General features: G+C 42.8%; 1 protein-coding gene across 2 annotated transcripts in view; it reads right to left on the minus strand.

Annotated features, from left to right (window-relative positions):
* Positions 1-6,491: 6,491 nt before the first annotated feature.
* il17ra1a (interleukin 17 receptor A1a) overlaps positions 6,492-16,927 on the minus strand; it is a 39,247-nt gene continuing 28,811 nt past the window's right edge. For both annotated transcript variants that reach the window (XM_038780481.1, XM_038780483.1), the window contains 5 exons: positions 15,559-15,637; positions 14,207-14,245; positions 12,610-12,714; positions 10,894-10,926; positions 6,492-8,366 (listed from right to left, as the gene is read on the minus strand). In XM_038780481.1, coding sequence (XP_038636409.1) covers positions 6,937-8,366; positions 10,894-10,926; positions 12,610-12,714; positions 14,207-14,245; positions 15,559-15,637 — 1,686 coding nt within the window. In that variant the 3' untranslated portion in view covers positions 6,492-6,936. The remainder of the gene's footprint in view (positions 8,367-10,893; positions 10,927-12,609; positions 12,715-14,206; positions 14,246-15,558; positions 15,638-16,927) is intronic.

Genomic DNA, 16,927 nt, shown 5'->3' on the forward strand with positions numbered 1-16,927 from the left:
GTAATATCCGTCTCTGAGCTACCAAGGAGACAAAGGCCAAAACATCAACCTCTCTCACCCCCTGTGGACTCCGGGTCTTCCATCTCCACTCCAACGATTGCCATCTCTGGACTCGGCGCCACCCTCATTTTAGTACCGTTGACATGACCGTGGCAAATCCCTGCCAGAATCCCCAAAGCTTCAGGCATGCCCAAAACATGTAGACATGGTTTGCGGGCCCTCCTGCACACCTCACATACCTGTCCTCTACCAAAAAACTCTGCTCATCCAGGCCAGTGAACCACCTTGAATTGTATCAGGATGAGCCTGGCATACGAGGACGTGTTGACTCTGCTTAGAGCATCCTCCCACAGGCTCGCCTCTAACTCCTTTCCCAACTTATCTTCTCATTTACGTTTTATCTCACCTATCTGGGTTTCCTCCCACTCCATAAGTTCTTAATAGATTTCCAATACGTTCCCCTCCCCCACCCTGTTCTAGAAACTACCTTGTCCTGTATGCCCTGCAGCAATAGAAGCCGAAAGGTCGAAACCTGCCTTTGCACAGTCTCTTATCCATCGAAACTATTCCCTACTGGCAATTTAAACTCCACTTCGGATCCTCCAAACAAGGAATGCTCTCCTCAATAAACAGATTCCCCAGCCTCTCAATTCCTGCTCTCTGCCACCTCATCTATCCTCCCTGGGACGAACTGGTGATTACCACAAATTGAGCCAAACCGACGCTCCCTCCACTCCCATATGCTTCCACAAACTCTCAGCGGCGCCACTACCAGCGGGCTTGTGGAGTACCGGGCCAGCGAGAATGGCAGAGGAGCCATTACCAATGCCCCCAAACGTGTGCCCTTACATGAGGCCGTTCCAGCCGCTCCCACACCGACCCCATCCCAACTACCCACTTCCTTATCATGACTATATTTGCTGCCGAGTAGTAATTCCTAAAGTTTGGCAGCGCCAGCCGTCCCCCCATCAGCTCCGCTCCAACAGTACTTTCTTACTCACGGGGTTTTATCTGCTCATACAAACCCAGATATCACCCGATTTACCCGCCTTTGGTATAAAAATAGAGAGCCACTGGACTGGAAAACAAGCATAAATCTCGGGAGTACCGTCATCTTTATGATCTGTACCCTCCCTGCCAGTGACAGCGGGAGCATGTCCGACCTCCGAAGGTCCTCTTTCCTTTGTTCAACTAACCGGGCCAAATTTAATTTATGTAGCTGCTCCCAACCACGTGCCAACTGAATACCCAAGTAGCGGAAACTCCTCCCCACTACTTTAAATGCAACGCCCCCAGTCTCCTCTCCTGGATCACAAAAACTCACGCTTTTACCCATATTCAATTTATACCCCGAGAACCGGCAAAATTCCCCTATCCCCCCCCCTAACGGGTTAGAAATATATAGGAATAGATCGTCTGCATATAACGAGACCCGGTGTTCCACCCACTTCCGGAGTAGCCCCTTCCATTTTCTTGACGATCTCAGCACCATCGCCAATGGCTCTATAGCCAAGGCAAACAACAGTGGGGAGAGGGCACATCCTTGCCTTGTCCCCCGGTGCAGTCTATAGTAGTCCAAACTCACCCGGTTCGTACCACATTCGCTACTGCTTCTTCGTACTGCAACCGAACCCAGTCAATAAAACATCCCCACTTCTGACCACATGATGGAATGGGGGTCGTTGATGAAGCAGTTGAAGATGGTTGGGCCTAGGACACTACCCTGAGGAACTCCTGCAGTGATAGAACATAGAACATACAGTGCAGAAGGAGGCCATTCAGCCCATTGAGTCTGCACCAACCCACTTACGCCCTCACTTCCACCCTATCCCCGTAACCCAATAGCCCGTCCTAATCTTTTTGGTCACTAAGAGCAATTTATCATGGCCAATCCACCTAACCTGCACATCTTTGGACTGTGGGAGGAAACCGGAGCACCCGGAGGAAACCCCCGCAGATACGGGAAGAACTTCAGACTCTGCAAACAGTGACCCAGCGGGGAATCAAACCTGGGACCCTGGTGCTGTGAAGCCACAGTACTAGCCACTAGTGCTACCCAGTATCGTCCTGGAGCTGAGAAGATTGGCTTCCAACCACCACAACCATCTACTTTTGTGCCAGTTATGACTCCAACCAGCAGAGTTTCCCTCCAATTCCCATTGACTCCAGTTTGGCAAGAACTCCTTGATGCCATACTTGGTCAAATGCTGCCTTGATGTCAAAGGCAGTCACTCTCACCTCACCTCTGGTATTCAGCTTTTGTCCATGTTTGAACCAAGGCTGTAATGAGGCTAGGATCTGAGTGACCCTGGCGTAACCCAAATTCAGCGCCCGTGAGCAGGTTATTGCTGAGTTCCACTTGATAGCACTGTTGATGGCTCCTTCCATCACTTTGCTGATGATGGAGAGTAGACTGATAGGACGGTAATCGGCTGGGTTGGATTTGTCATGTTTCTTGTGGACAGGACACCTGTGCAATTTCTCCCATTGCCATGTAGATGCCAGTGTTGTACCTGTACTGGATCAGCTTGGCCAGGGGTTCGGCAAGTTCTGGAACACAAGTCTTTAGTACAATTGTCGGAATATTGTCAGGGCCCATCGCCTTCGCACTACCCAGTTGCCTTTGTAGTATTCAGCTATTTCTTGATATCATGTGGGGTGAATCGAATTGGCTGAAGACTGACATCTGTGATGCTGGGGACCTCTGGAGGAGATCGAAATGGATAATCCACTTGGCACTTCTGGCTGAAGATTGTTCCAAATTCTTTAGCCTTTGCATAGATGTGCTGGGCTACTCCATCATTGAGGAAGGGGATATTTATGGAGCCTCCTCCTCCAGTGAGTTGTTTAATTGTCCACCATCATTGAGGGTTGGATGTGGCAGGACTGCAGAACTTAGATCTGATGCGTTGGTTGTAGAATCACTTAGCTCTATTACTGGCTGCTTATGCTGCTTGGCACACAGTTAGTCCTGTGTTGCAGCTTAACCAAGTTGACACCTCATTTTTAGGCATGCCCTTCTGCACTGTTCATTGAACCAGGGTTGATCCCCTGGCTTGGTGGTAATGGTAGTGTGCGATATGCTGGGTTATGAGGTTGGAGATTGTGGTTCCATGCCTCATATATGATCAGTCTTGAGTTTCTAGATCTGTTCGAAGTCTATCCATTTAGCACGATGGTAGTGACACACAACACGATAGAGGCTACCCTCAATGTGAAGATGGGACAGATGCATCTGCAGTTTGGTGACAATACCACAACTGAATGTGAATTCAAGAAAGGTCAGGAAAGAGGTGGGCAACTAATACAGAACCAGGATAATTCTAAGAAATGTTTCTACTGCAAGATGCTGCTCTTAGTGCTTGGTAGAGCGGCAACAATTTTGACTGAAAGATAAGCAGGCTTGAAGGGCTGAATGGCCTCCTCCTGCTCCTATTTTTTCTACGTTTCTAAGATACGATCTTTCATACGAGGTATCAAACCAAAGAGGGATCCCGGTTTCGTTCAGTTGGCTGGACAGCTGGTTCATGATGCAGAGCAAAGCAAGAGTTCAATTTCTGTATTGGCTGAGGTTATTCATGAAGGCCCCACCTTCTCAACCTCGGCCCTCACCCGAGTTATGGTGATCTTCAGGTTAAATAATCACCAGTTGAAGGGAAGCACCCTATGGTCATCTGGGCCTGTCAGTCCAGGTAATTACTCATCCATCAACCCATACTACAAAATATATGGAGGCCAAAATATATGTCTACCTATTAAAAACATCTACAGTATAAAATTTCTATGAAATTGTAAAATCAAATAAAGTAATTTATTGACATGATACAAATTAGTAAGCAATCATGGCTTATGCTAATAATTTTAGTTTTCATTGTACATTATAAACAGGAGCAGTTCACAGCATAATTAATGTTTCATTATTGTACATTTTCTGAAACTCAGCAGTTTTGTTTGAATCAAGTGATTCCCATCATTAACACTTTTCCTCATCCCACTATTAAAACAGGGCAGAATTTTAACTCTGGTGTGCCATTCCTGACGGCGAAACAGGAAGTGGGTTCTATCTCTGCTCTCACCTTTTGCTGGTTCCCACATGATTCCAATTAAAATTTGAAGTGCTAGTGACATGCACGGGACAGGTGTGAATACACAGTGGGAGAAGCTTTTCGATGGTGAAACCCGCTGTTAGTTGACAATGCAGCATGTACAGACAGGCTGTAAACAGCCTCCCAGACAAACAAGGATGTTCTAACTAATGACCACAACTTTACTGCCAACTCCATTGCCATTAACAGAAGACCTATTGAAAGCACAAAGGTGGCATAGGTGTTTTTTACATTTCATATTACATTGTTTTCACTTTATTCATGTGTGCATCATTATTTGTTGAGACTAGCTGAGTCAGAGAGCTAAAAGGACTGATATGCCTCGTGGTTGGCACGTATTAAGAAACAAATGTTCCATTTTTGCATTCATTCTTTCTTGAACATTCATGCTAGCATCCAGTGTTGTACTTGATACTCTGCAGGATCTTGCAATGCTTTCCTTCTATGCATTATCCAAGATTACCCTCAACAGGGATAATTCAGAGATGAATCACGTGGATATAACACACCACCCTTTAGACCCTGCATTTTCTTACTTTGACTATCACCCCTGTCACACCCAGGCTAGGGCCTTCCTATTTCTCTCCTCCATGCTCTTGATCCCACCCTCTGACCTTCCTTGTATTAGATCCTAGATCATAGAATTTACAGTGCAAGAGGAGGCCATTCGGCCCATCAAGTCACCACCAGCCTTTGGAAAGAGCACCCTACTTAAGCCCACACCTCCATCCTATCCCTGCAACTCCATTTAACTTTTTTGGACACTAAGGGCAGTTTATCTTTGGACTGTGGGAGGAAACCAGAGCACCCAGAGGAAACCCACGGAGACACGAGGAGAACGTGTAGACACTGCAATCAGTGACCCAAGCCAGGAATCAAACCTGGGATCCTGGAGCTGTGAAACAACAGTGCTAGCCACTATGCTACCGCACCACTGGTGCTTTCATGTGCCCCCACAAGATTCTTGTTCACCACTAACTTTACCAGTATGTATGAACGGAGATTGAACAGTTTCGGCCTATTCGCTTTAGAGTTTAGAAGAATGAAGGGAGATCATATTGAGGTATACAAGATGATAAACGGTAGACGTGGAGCAGATGCTTCCTCTTGGGCAGCAAGGAAGCACAGTTGCTTCACAGCTCCAGGGACCCAGGTTCAATTCCTGGCTTGGGTCACTCTCGGTGCGGAGTCTGAACGTTCTCCCCGTGTCTGAGTGGGATTCCTCTGAGCGCTCCGTTTTCCTCCCACAAGTCTCAAAAGACGTGCTTGTTAGGTGAACTGGACATTCTGAGTTCTCCCTCTGACTACCCAAACAGGTGCCTGAATGTGGCGACCTGGAGATTTTCACAGCAACTTCACTGTAGTGTTAATGTAAGTCAACTTGTGACACTAAACAGATTATTGTGGGACATTCTAGAACAAGAGATCAGTCTTAGGATAAGAGGTAGCAAATTTCAAACAGTGTTGAGGAGAAACTACTTCTCCCAAAAAGTTGTGGAATTCCCAAAATGCGGTGGATACTGCGACAGTGAGTAAATTTAAGGAGGAGTTAGTCAGATTTTTAATTGGTAGTAAGTTGGAGGGTTACGGAAAATGGGCAGGATGGTGGAGTTAAGGCTCGGCTGAGATCAGCCATGATCGAATGGCGGAGCAGACTTGATGGGCCAAATGGCCTAATTCTGCACCTATATCTTATGAACTTACGAACCAGGAAGATACAAAAAGCTTTCATATAATGAGTATTCAGAGCATGTTAATATATAATATGGGATGACATGAGGCCTGACCCACTAGAACACACTGCTGAGTTACTTTCTAAATTTGAACCCACGCCCAAGAAAGTGAAATTTCAGCTTCCACCTAATTAACTCACCTGGTCTGCCTCATTTCCTGTTCTTGCAAGTTCTGTAAATCCATCCCCCCCCTACACATTTCCATTATGATTTATGCTTGCTTTTCAAGAAAATTAGAGGTCAAACACATAGATTTTGTACTGTGAAGTGCCCTGGTTTACTGGGAACTGACTGTTCTATATTTGTTTAATCTAAAAGCCTTTCTTAAAGTCAGGTCCTAAATGCAGACTTTAGTTTTCAGTAAAGCAGAAACACTCTCAATCACACTACTGAAAATAACTTTTTACAATGGGAAGACTTAGGAAGTAGAAGCTTCTGCCTTGTCCAGTGGAAGAAACCAAACAAATTTTGGGAGAACCTGCTGCAAACTCACTTTGCATGATGGCACACTTGACAGAACTTTTTTTTGACATGAACTTGCTACTGTATTTGATGGTTCTCTTAAGTTCCAAAGCCACTCTAACCCTAACTTATAGCTCTACAAAACAAATTTAGCATCTGGTGATTGATGTAGATACTGTAATTTAAAAAAAAAAAATGACAATACCATAAATGTACAAGTTTGGAAATAACTGAATTACCAGTCATCCTTCACAGAGATTCATTGGGCTGGAATTCAAAGTGAACCTTTCTCATTATCAGATTTGTACTTGGAATTTATTTTGAATCCACTTTTTGGTCACAGATTTTAACAAGCCCATTTTATTTGTCATAATTTGCATTTCTATGCTTGGTTTACTGTGAAAGATAGTGTGCAAACATTATAAACAAGTAAAGTCACCTATATTTTAAATTATTTACCTGATGATTTACATGTTAATTTCATGTGTGACAGACAACCTAAGGGAGGACAGGACAAATTCCGTTGACTTGCCGCATCCATAGGCACTGCTGTTATTTAATGTCCTGAGCATTAAGATGGCTTTTCTGTAAGTCACAAACACAGTGCAATTTTGCCTCATACATTCAACTTCTATTCAGTTACGCATACTTTCATTAAGTAAAGCCATCTGCAGAATTTTTAATTCATTTAATGCTTCAGAAGATGTGCTCATGCTTGGTGATGGGATTTCATCCACGGAGAATGACTGCTGGGAGCTATAGCCTTGGTCTGAATATACATTATCTTCTTTCCCAAAGCAGAGAGATTGTGGATATCCAATAATCTCACTTTGCAAATGTGGTAGCCTGGTTGAGTCCTGTGAAGACATTAAACCCTGAAGGAACAGCACCTGCTGAAGCTCTTCCAGTCTCTTTTTTACATCATGAGAAATGGATGAGGCTTGGTCACCATCTGAATGCCCCCCAATTCCATTCATTGTAATGTCACCTTCACAACTGTGCTGAGGAAAGTCTGCGACATCATTCCTCAGAATCCAATCCTTTTGCAAGAGTGGTTCCTCTTCTGCCTGAGAGAACTTAACATTGGGACAATTTAACACATTTTGACTACAGCCAGATAATGGCGTGCTGTATAATGGTTCCAAGGTATATGTTGGATTTATGTTGCAGTCTACTCCAATCATATTTTGGGACAAATTAATATCTTGGACGCTATGCTCAAATCCCACTGGACACCTCATAAGTGCCTCATTGCTCGATTTGGTCATATACACTTCATTCACTGTACAGGGCATATCATCAAGGGATTTATACTGCAGGATGTTTTGCCTAATTGTTAGGAGATCACAAGGTTCTTCATTCCAGTTTGGCTCAACTCCTGCTTCCTCTGGAGAAATGATACATTCCTTCTCAAACCAGTCTGGCTGCTCCAATTGCAGCAACTTAAACTTTTGAACTGCATTTTTCAATATTTCACCAGATGGGTGTTCATGGTAATCATCTATTGTTATTCCTGCAACACGGCAAGTTTTTCCTGGTTCATATTTCTCCAAGTCTTGCACTCGGAAATGTATTTCCTCAAACTGTTTCATCAGTTTGTACTTCACACCAACATTAAATGGATCTGGTACGTCTTCTTCACTGCTGATGTCATCAAAATATGCAACGATATACTTCCCAAATGAAGCTGGCCGCTTAAAGTCTGGCAAAATCAGGTTCATGGCGGGAGTGAACATATCACGCATTGGCGAGCGTTCATCACTTTTCAGCAAAATCTGGTCCTGTCCAACCCGCAGCATGGCTTCCCACTTCAACCTTGTCCCACGGGAACATAAAATTATAATCTTGTCCGACTCATTTTTGTGCAATGTGAGCCAATTGATGTGTCCGACTTCTGCAATCTTGTTGATCTCTAAATAATCTAAAGTTACTTTGGTACCACAGGCAGTCATTAGGAACTCTGCAAATGCCAGGACCACATTCTTGTAGAGATCATGGTCCAGTGAGTAAATTATCAGAACTTGCTTTTTCACCTGTGGAAGTTCTGGGGTTACAACTGGTTCAACTGTAAAAAATTAAGATAGTTTCATCAATTTAAATAAAAACTGAATCAAATGAAATTGTCAACCAGTTAAAGAAAACCAGACAGATATTTGATGAGCGAACTTATTGCAGTTAATCAGATTGATGCGGGGTCAAGAGAATAAATTTGGCCGAATTCCCTATTCAGCGAACACTGACAAATACATACGTAGACAAGAGCTCCCAACCTCTGATTGAAGGCATTCCTGAATTTTTGATCATATGACATCCACAACTGTTATTGATTTACTTGGTTGTAATCCCTGTAGTTAAATATCTGCATGTGGCTTTCGCCAGTAGCTTCAAGAAATGGGTAGGGTGTTAGCAGGATAAGGAGGGAAACTGAATTTGAGGGGTGAATAAAAGCTGTTTTCTACAGGCACACAGATAGTGGCAAGTGGTAAAATCCAGAACATCATTTAATATTAAAAAAGGGCAGTGGACCAAGAGGTCACAGGTTGAAAATAATGGAAGTTCTATTCAAAGGGATCAACAAATGGCTTTCTGGTTACCTCGTAAAGGCAATCATTCTGGAATCATTTCAAATGGGCTGAATGACTTTTCTTATCGGTATCTATACCGTGATCTTCAGTGGGAAAAGGTAAACAAGGTCAAATCATTGTCTGGTTTAGACAGTGGGCTAAATCGTTGGCTTGTAATACAGAACAATACCAGCAGCGCGGGTTCAATTCCCGTACCAGCCTTCCCGAACAGGCGCCGGAATTTGGCGACTAGGGGCTTTTCACAGTAACTTCATTGAAGCCTACCCGTGACAATAAGCGATTATTATTATTATTGTCATAAAGACATGTCCTACTTATCTATGGCACAATATGAAGAAGCATTGTTACACTGATTAGTAAGTTTGCGGACGACACAAAGGTTGGTGGAATTGCGGATAGCGATGAGGACTGTCAGAGGATTCAGCTGGATTTAGATTGTTTGGAGACTTGGGTGGGGAGATGGCAGATGGAGTTTAATCTGGACAAATGTGAGGTCATGTATTCTGGAAGATCTAATACAGGTAGGGAATATACAGTGAATGGTAGAACCCTCAAGAGTATTGATAGTCAGAGAGATCTAGGTGTACAGGTCCACAGGTCACTGAAAGGGGCAACACAGGTGGAGAAGGTAGTCAAGAAGGCATACGGCATGCTTGCCTTCATTGGTCGGGGCATTGAGTATAAAAATTGGCAAGTCATATTGCAGCTGTATAGAACCTTAGTTAGGCCACACTTGGAGTATAGTGTTCAATTCTGGTCGCCACACTACCAGAAGGATGTGGAGGCTTTAGAGAGGGTGCAGAAGAGATTTATCAGGATGTTGCCTGGTATGGAGGGCATTACCTATGATGAGAGGTTGAATAAACTCGGTTTGTTATCACTGGAACGACAGAGGTTGAGGGGCGACCTGATAGAGGTCTACAAAATTATGAGAGGCATAGACAGAGTGGTTAGTCAGAGACTTTTTCCCAGGGTCGAGGGGTCAGTTACTAGGGGCCCATAGGTTTAAGGAGCAAGGGGCAAGGTTTAGAGGAGATGTATGATGCAATTTTTTTTAATATACACAGAGGGTAGTGGGTGCCTGGAACTCGCTGCCGGAGGTGGTGGTGGAAGCAGGGACGATAGTGACGTTTAAGGGCATCTTGACAAATACATAAATAGGATGGGATTACAGGAATACAGACCCCGGAAGTGTAGAAGACTTTAGTTTAGACAGGCAGCATGGTCAGCACAGGCTTGGAGGGCCGAAGGGCCTGTTCCTGTGCTGTGCATTTCTTTGTTCACTGAATGTTTGCCTGATCAAATTTTTAAAGTAAATTTAGATCAAATGCACACATGGAAATAAAATCTGATGTAGAGTCCAGGTGAAATGGGGTTAGAGAGCAGAGGAATATTTGTACTGTGGCTGCAAACATCAGTTAGTATTTTAGAATGATCATTCAAATATCGCTTATTGTCACAAGTAGGCTTCAATGAAGTTACTGTGAAAAGCTCTTAGTCGCCACATTCCGGCGCCTGTTCGGGGAGGCCGGTATGGGAATTGAACCAGTGCTGCTTTACAAGCCAGCTGTTTAGCCCACAGTGCTAAACCAGCCCCTTTACTTTAATTCCTACATCTACATGTATAATGGAACTTCCTGTGTCATCTTCTTGCTAGTGGTGCTAAGTACTCTCCTGGACGGAACCTAAACATTGAAAGCATAACAAGCTTATATAGGTAGTTTCCATTATAAATGTGAACATAGGAACTGTTCGGTGGATTGGCCAGGCTAAACTGCCCCTTAGTGTCCAAAGATGTACAGGCTAAATGGGGTTATGTGGATGGGGAGTGGACCTAGGGTGCTCTTTCAGAGGGTCGGTGCAGACTCGATGGGCTGATTGGTCTCCTTTTGCACTGTAGGGATACTAATTTAATGAGAACACAGAGATCAAACGTGCACAAATATAACTTTTAAAATACATATATGCTACATAGATAAAATAACTAGTTTGAATTGGTTAACGTACCACTCCATGAGTGTTCAGGTGAGGGCTTCATTTCTAAAATAAAAAAAAGATGTTTTAGAAGTCTTAATATTAATGCCATTAGCGAGAATTGGTTTATTTTTAAATGACAAGCAGAATGCTGAGATGTGAGTCCCCCCCACCCCACCCTCAAAATTGTTTCCTCCTCCTCCCCTTTCCTCAGTTACCAAATGAACACATTGTAATCAGACAGATTCAGTGCATTTTGTAGAATATGTTCTTTGTCTAGATCACACACCATCACGTATTGTGAAATCAGCATTATACTCAAATGCTTTAAAATTTCAAAATGGTGAGAAATGGGGGAAAGTAAGGAAGGACACAAAGAAAAGTAAGTATTGGTGAGTAAAAATACTTCCCATCAAAGCACTATAGGAGATATGATTTTAGATAACAGAAGTCCTACTTGTAAAGAGAGATATTTACTTCATCCCATAGCTTGGGGTGACTTGACGTTTCATGTCACATAGAGACACTGATTTTGAAGTAACTAATAATCAGCAAGCAGTTTATATGTAACTAGTACTTGTACTATAACCCAGTACCATACGATAATTGGATGGTACTTTGGCCCATCAGTCTCTGAATCTTGCTTTCAGTAATTTAGAACTTCAAAAAATGTATTCTTTCATGGGATGTGGATAGGGCAATAGCTGCATGAGAACATCTAAAAGTTCTTCTGCGTATACCTACACCATTTGGCCTGCAGTGTGCAGTGGTTTTCTAGATAGTACACCCTGCTGCCACTGTGCGTGGTGGTTGAGGAAGTGAAAAATGTTTGAAGTGATTCATGGGATGCCAGTTAAGCAAACTGCTTTGTTCTGGATGGTGTCAAGCTTCTTGAGAACTCCATTCATCCAGGCAAGTGGAGAGTACTCCACTATTCCATCATTCTTCTGAAGTCTGCCTTGTGGATGGTAAATCAGGCTTTGGGTGGTCCAAAGATAAGTTACCTGCTGCAAAATTCCCAGCCTCACACTGGTTTTAGCGGCCACAGTATTTAGATGTCTGGTCCGGTTCTGGTAAATGGTAATTCCCAGGATGCTGAATCAGTGATAGTAGTGCCATTGAATCTCAAGGGGAGATGGTTAGATTCTTTCTTGTTGGAGATGGTCATTACCTGGCACTTGTACAGTGTGAATATTACTTTCCACTTATCATGTCAAATGTAAATGTTGTCCAGATTTTGCTGTATAAGAGACTGCTTCAGTATCTGAGGAGTCGTGAATGGTGCTGAACAATGTGCAATCATCAGTGAACATCCCCATTGCTGATCTTATGAGGGGCGGCGGTCATTGATGAAACAGCTGAAGATTGGGTCTAGGACAGCATGTTTGAATTCCAACCATCACCGCCATCTTCTTTTGTGCTACATTTGTCTTTGTATAGTGGAGTTTTTCCCCCTCAATTCCCATTGACTCCAATTTTGCCATGACTCCTTGATGCTACACTTGGTCAAATGCTACCATTATGTATTAAGTCTTGGATTTCAGGGTGTCTGAATTGCAGTAGGTGCTGACTGGACCCTGGGGAGGGAGACAAGGAATATAGTTCTTGGTCAACACCCCACAAAAGAAATAACGCAATCAAACCTAAGATACATTGCATGCCCTTTTGACACCTGGGAGAGGAAAAACGTCATGACGATACAAACAACATGAAATAAAACGTCTTGGATTAGATCAGGCCATTCCTTACCATTTTTCTTGGATTTTAGTTGTACCCAAACTATACAGCCAAAGATGATAACGAAAGTCAAAACAGCAATGGCAGCAAATAAAACAGTTCTCTTAGTTACATACCCTGCAAATAACAGAAGAGGTTAAACTTTCCAAATAATAGTGTAAGACTACTGATGAAAATTCTGGAAGTAACACTATCATGCTAACATTTAGAGCATGTTAGTACATGCTATATCTCAAAGTAGCTTTACTGCAACACCCACCAGTAGAGATGGATGGATGGAATCATAGCACACAGAGAATGTAGAGAACCCTACCAAGCCAGGTAATTGGGTATTTTGTCTTGGCATTTCTGCAGTATAGGAAACAAGCAGTTCTCACGACCTACAAATGTGTTTTGCATGTTTGGGATAATACAGCTGAGATCTCAAGGATACTTTGTTTTTATTTTTGAAACAGCTATCCAATTAGTCCCATTCCACTGTTCTTTCCCTCAGCCCTTCAATTTTTGTCACTGCAAGGATTATTCCAATTGCCCTTTAAAACCTATTGAATTCTGCTTTTACCATCCCTTCAGGCAGTACATTCTAGATCATCATAATGCACTGTCACTGTTTTTTCCCTCCTGCCACCCTGGTTCTTTTGCCAATCGCCTTAAATTTGTCTCCGCTAATTATTGCCCCTACTGCTATTGGAAATAGAGTAAATAATAAGGAACTATCAAAAGCCTTCATGATTTTTGAACACCAATCACATCGTCCCTTAAGCCTTCCTTCTCTAAGGGTAAACCCAGGTTTCTCTAGTCTTGTCATGTCTTGTGCCATTCTTTTTTTTAAAATTATAAGTTTAGAGTACCCAATTCATTTTTTGCCAATTAAGGGGCAATTTTAGCGTGGCCAATCCACCTTTTGCGTTGTGGGGGTGAAACCCTAGCAAACACGGGGAGAATGTGTAAACTCCACATGGACACCGACCCAGGGCCGGGATCAAACCTGGGACCTCGGCGCCATGAGGCAGCAGTGCTAACCACTGCGCCACAGTGCTGCCCATCTTGTGCTATTCTTAATAAATTTCTATGTTCTTGACATCCTCCCAAAAGTGCTGTGTCCAGAATTTTCTTCATTCTTTCATGGCACGCGGGCGTTGCCAGCAAGGCCAGCATTTGTTGCCGATCCCTAATTGAACGGGGTGGCTTGTTAGGCCATTTCAGAGGGCAGTCACGTGTTAATCACAATGCTGTGGATCTGAAGTCACCAAATAAGTAGGACAAATTTCCTTGCCTAAAAAGACATTAATGAACCAGATAGGGTTTTTAAAAAAAGACAATCAATGGTTATCATTACTGAGACTAGCATTTAAATTCCAGATTAACTGAATTCAAATTCCACCAGCTGCCATGACTGGTGGGATTTGAACTCACATCCTGGCAGAATTAGCCTGGGTCTCTGGATTACTAGTTCAGCGCCACTCTGTGTCTTACTTTATATATGTCTATTTCACCAGTCCACCTTATGTCATCTCAAGTGCTGTCACCTACAAAAGGTAAGTAATAAAATTATGCTGATTCATTCAATACTATACATTCAAAACAGGAGATTTTTTTTTAAACTCACCTGGAGTTGGTGGTGTTTGTAATTTTGTTGGAGGTTCTTCTGGAAGAAGTATAATCCAAACAGTATTAGAAACATACAAAAAAAAACTTACAATTGGGCAGCACAGCTAGAACTGGCCTTTCAGCCAGAGGGCCTGGGCTTGAAACTGACCCAGTTGGGCTGAAAGTTTCACTTTGAACCATGTGACTTTAGTTGAGGACTGTCTTAACGACAACTTTCATTTAACACAACACCTTAAACATAGAACAACATTTCAGGGCACTTCAAAAATGTATAATCAAACAAAAATGCACACAAAGGCAGAAGGAGATTTTGTGAGATGTGACCAAAAGCTTGATCTGACAGCAGGTTTTAAGGAGGGCTTCAGAGGAGGTGAAGAGGATAAGAGGCAGTGGGGTTTATAGACAGGAAATTCCAGGGGATATAACAGTAGTTGAGGATATAGTTGTGAAATGTCTGCCAAAGTTAGGCAAAGGTTGTACAAAAGGTCAAAGTAAGAACAAGGGAATGTTTTTGTGGGGGTTGTGGTAGTTGTGAAATGGAAACAGTTAGGGAAGGGTGAGGTCATGAGGATGTTGAAACATGAGGCTGTAAGTTAAATTCAACACCTAGGGGAATCAGGATTATGAGTAAACCACTTTTACAATGACAGTGGATACAGCAGCAGTGTTTTGGATGAGTTAAAGTTTATGGTGGAGGTTGGAAGGCAAGGAGGCAGTGGAATAATCTGGTCAGGGAATGACAATGGTATGGATGAGGGTTTAGGCAATAATGGAGTGGAGAAATATTATGGAGTTAGCAATTGGAGGCATTTGTGATGAAGAGTCTGAAGCTCAGCTCAGGGCTGAGAAAGATGTTGAAATTTCCAAAACATAGTTTAGCCTGAAGCAACAGCTGAAGAAGAGGATAGAATTGGTGAGGCTATGAGGTTTGTGACAGAGGTCAAACACAATGGTTTCAGACTTCCCAAATTTCAACTGGAGGAAATTGTAGCTCAACCAAGACTGAATATGCTCGATAATTAGTTTGACAACATATGGAGGGGTCAAGAAAGTTAATGGAGATGGGCATCATCAAAATACATGTAAAAACTGATCCAAAATCTATGCAACAATGTTGTCAAGGAGCAGCATATGATTGAGAAAGAGCTTTGCTCTGGGATGGCACAATTACTAACCCGTTGAAATCCATGACATTAATCAAATGAATAACTGTTCCTGAGCTGTTCTTCTGTTATTTTGCAAGATCATTCATAACCTTGGAGAATGCTTTCTGTGAGTCATTGCTCAAACAGACTAGAAGGCACGGTGGGGAAAAGAGGGGCTGTGTAAAGATCAGAGCAATATAAATACCTGTAGCTCCAACAATCCTTGGTATACTTTTTCTAAATCTTGTACAGTCGTTGTAGCAATCAATGAAAAATGGTTGAATCTGAAACAAAGTAAAACTGTAATTTAGGGATGTTTCAGGAATTTTCAACAGGATGCAGAGGGGGCTGAAGCATTAAGGGTTCTGCTGACTAAAGCATCTTATAAAATGCATTTCAAAGCTACTTTGAGATCCGATTTCTATTTGATATTATTACAGATTTTGGTGGAAGTTGGAAGGCCAGTAGAGGAGGCAGTGGAATAATCTGGTCAGGGAATGACAAATGGTATGGATGAAGGTTTAGGCAGAAAATGGGTTGAGGCAATAATGGAGTGGAGAAATATTATGGAGTTAGCAATTGCAGGCATTTGTGATGAAGAGTCTGAAGCTCAGCTCGGGGCTGAGAAAGATGTTGAAATTTCCAAAACATAGTTTAGCCTGCAGCAACAGCTGAAGGGGAGGATAGAATTGGATCAAGAAAATAACCTGAGTTTCCTCTTGTCATACACAATCTCTGTCCAATAGTGTACTGAACACAGCTTGCCCTCATCATTTCGTGAAGAATCTTGTACATAAATCACTGAAGAATTCTTCCCAAGTACAAAAACAATCAAAAAGACTCATAGAATGTTGACCTTTATCTCAAGGGGTTGGAATTTAACCGTGAGGAAGTAATGCTTCAACTAGTCAGTTCCCAACTAAAGTACTGCATCTAGTTTTACATCTCAGGAAAATCACTGCATTTTGTGGTCAGCAACGAGGAAATAATGTTTGCCATTTACAGCAATGATAGCTGCCTACAGAGTTGTCATGGGGCTTTTGAAAATACTTTCTGTTATTGGACATCTAATTCAACTTGCCAGCTCCTACAGGGTGGTATGTATGAGCACTTCAAGCTGAAAGATGGCTCGGCAACCAGATTGATGAATCCTCACTGAACCAAGTGAAGTCTCAATCAGGAAGTATAAATCTGATTCCACCCAAAACAAGCACTCTCCTTGGAGATTCGACACAGCATATCCCAGGAAGGACAACATCAAAGTCTCCTTGAAAAAGTGCAACATCCTCACCAACACCTGGGAATCCCTGGCCCAAGACACTCTGAAGTGGAGGGAAAGCATCCATATTGGAAATAAGCATATCTGGTTTTATTGCTGAGAGCAAGCTGAAGCCAAGCATCGACAACAAAAGAAACCCATGGCAACCCAGCCACTCCACCTACCCACTCCCCAAACCACCCCAGACTGTAGGTTGGGCATTGGCCTCCTCAGTCACCCAATAATTAATTTGTATTGTGGATGCAAGTCAACGTCGACTCAGAGGGACTGCCTTAGAGAGGAAAGCATAAGGTCC

This window comes from Scyliorhinus canicula, chromosome 20 (assembly GCF_902713615.1).
Source record: "Scyliorhinus canicula chromosome 20, sScyCan1.1, whole genome shotgun sequence".
Lineage (NCBI taxonomy): Eukaryota > Metazoa > Chordata > Chondrichthyes > Carcharhiniformes > Scyliorhinidae > Scyliorhinus > Scyliorhinus canicula.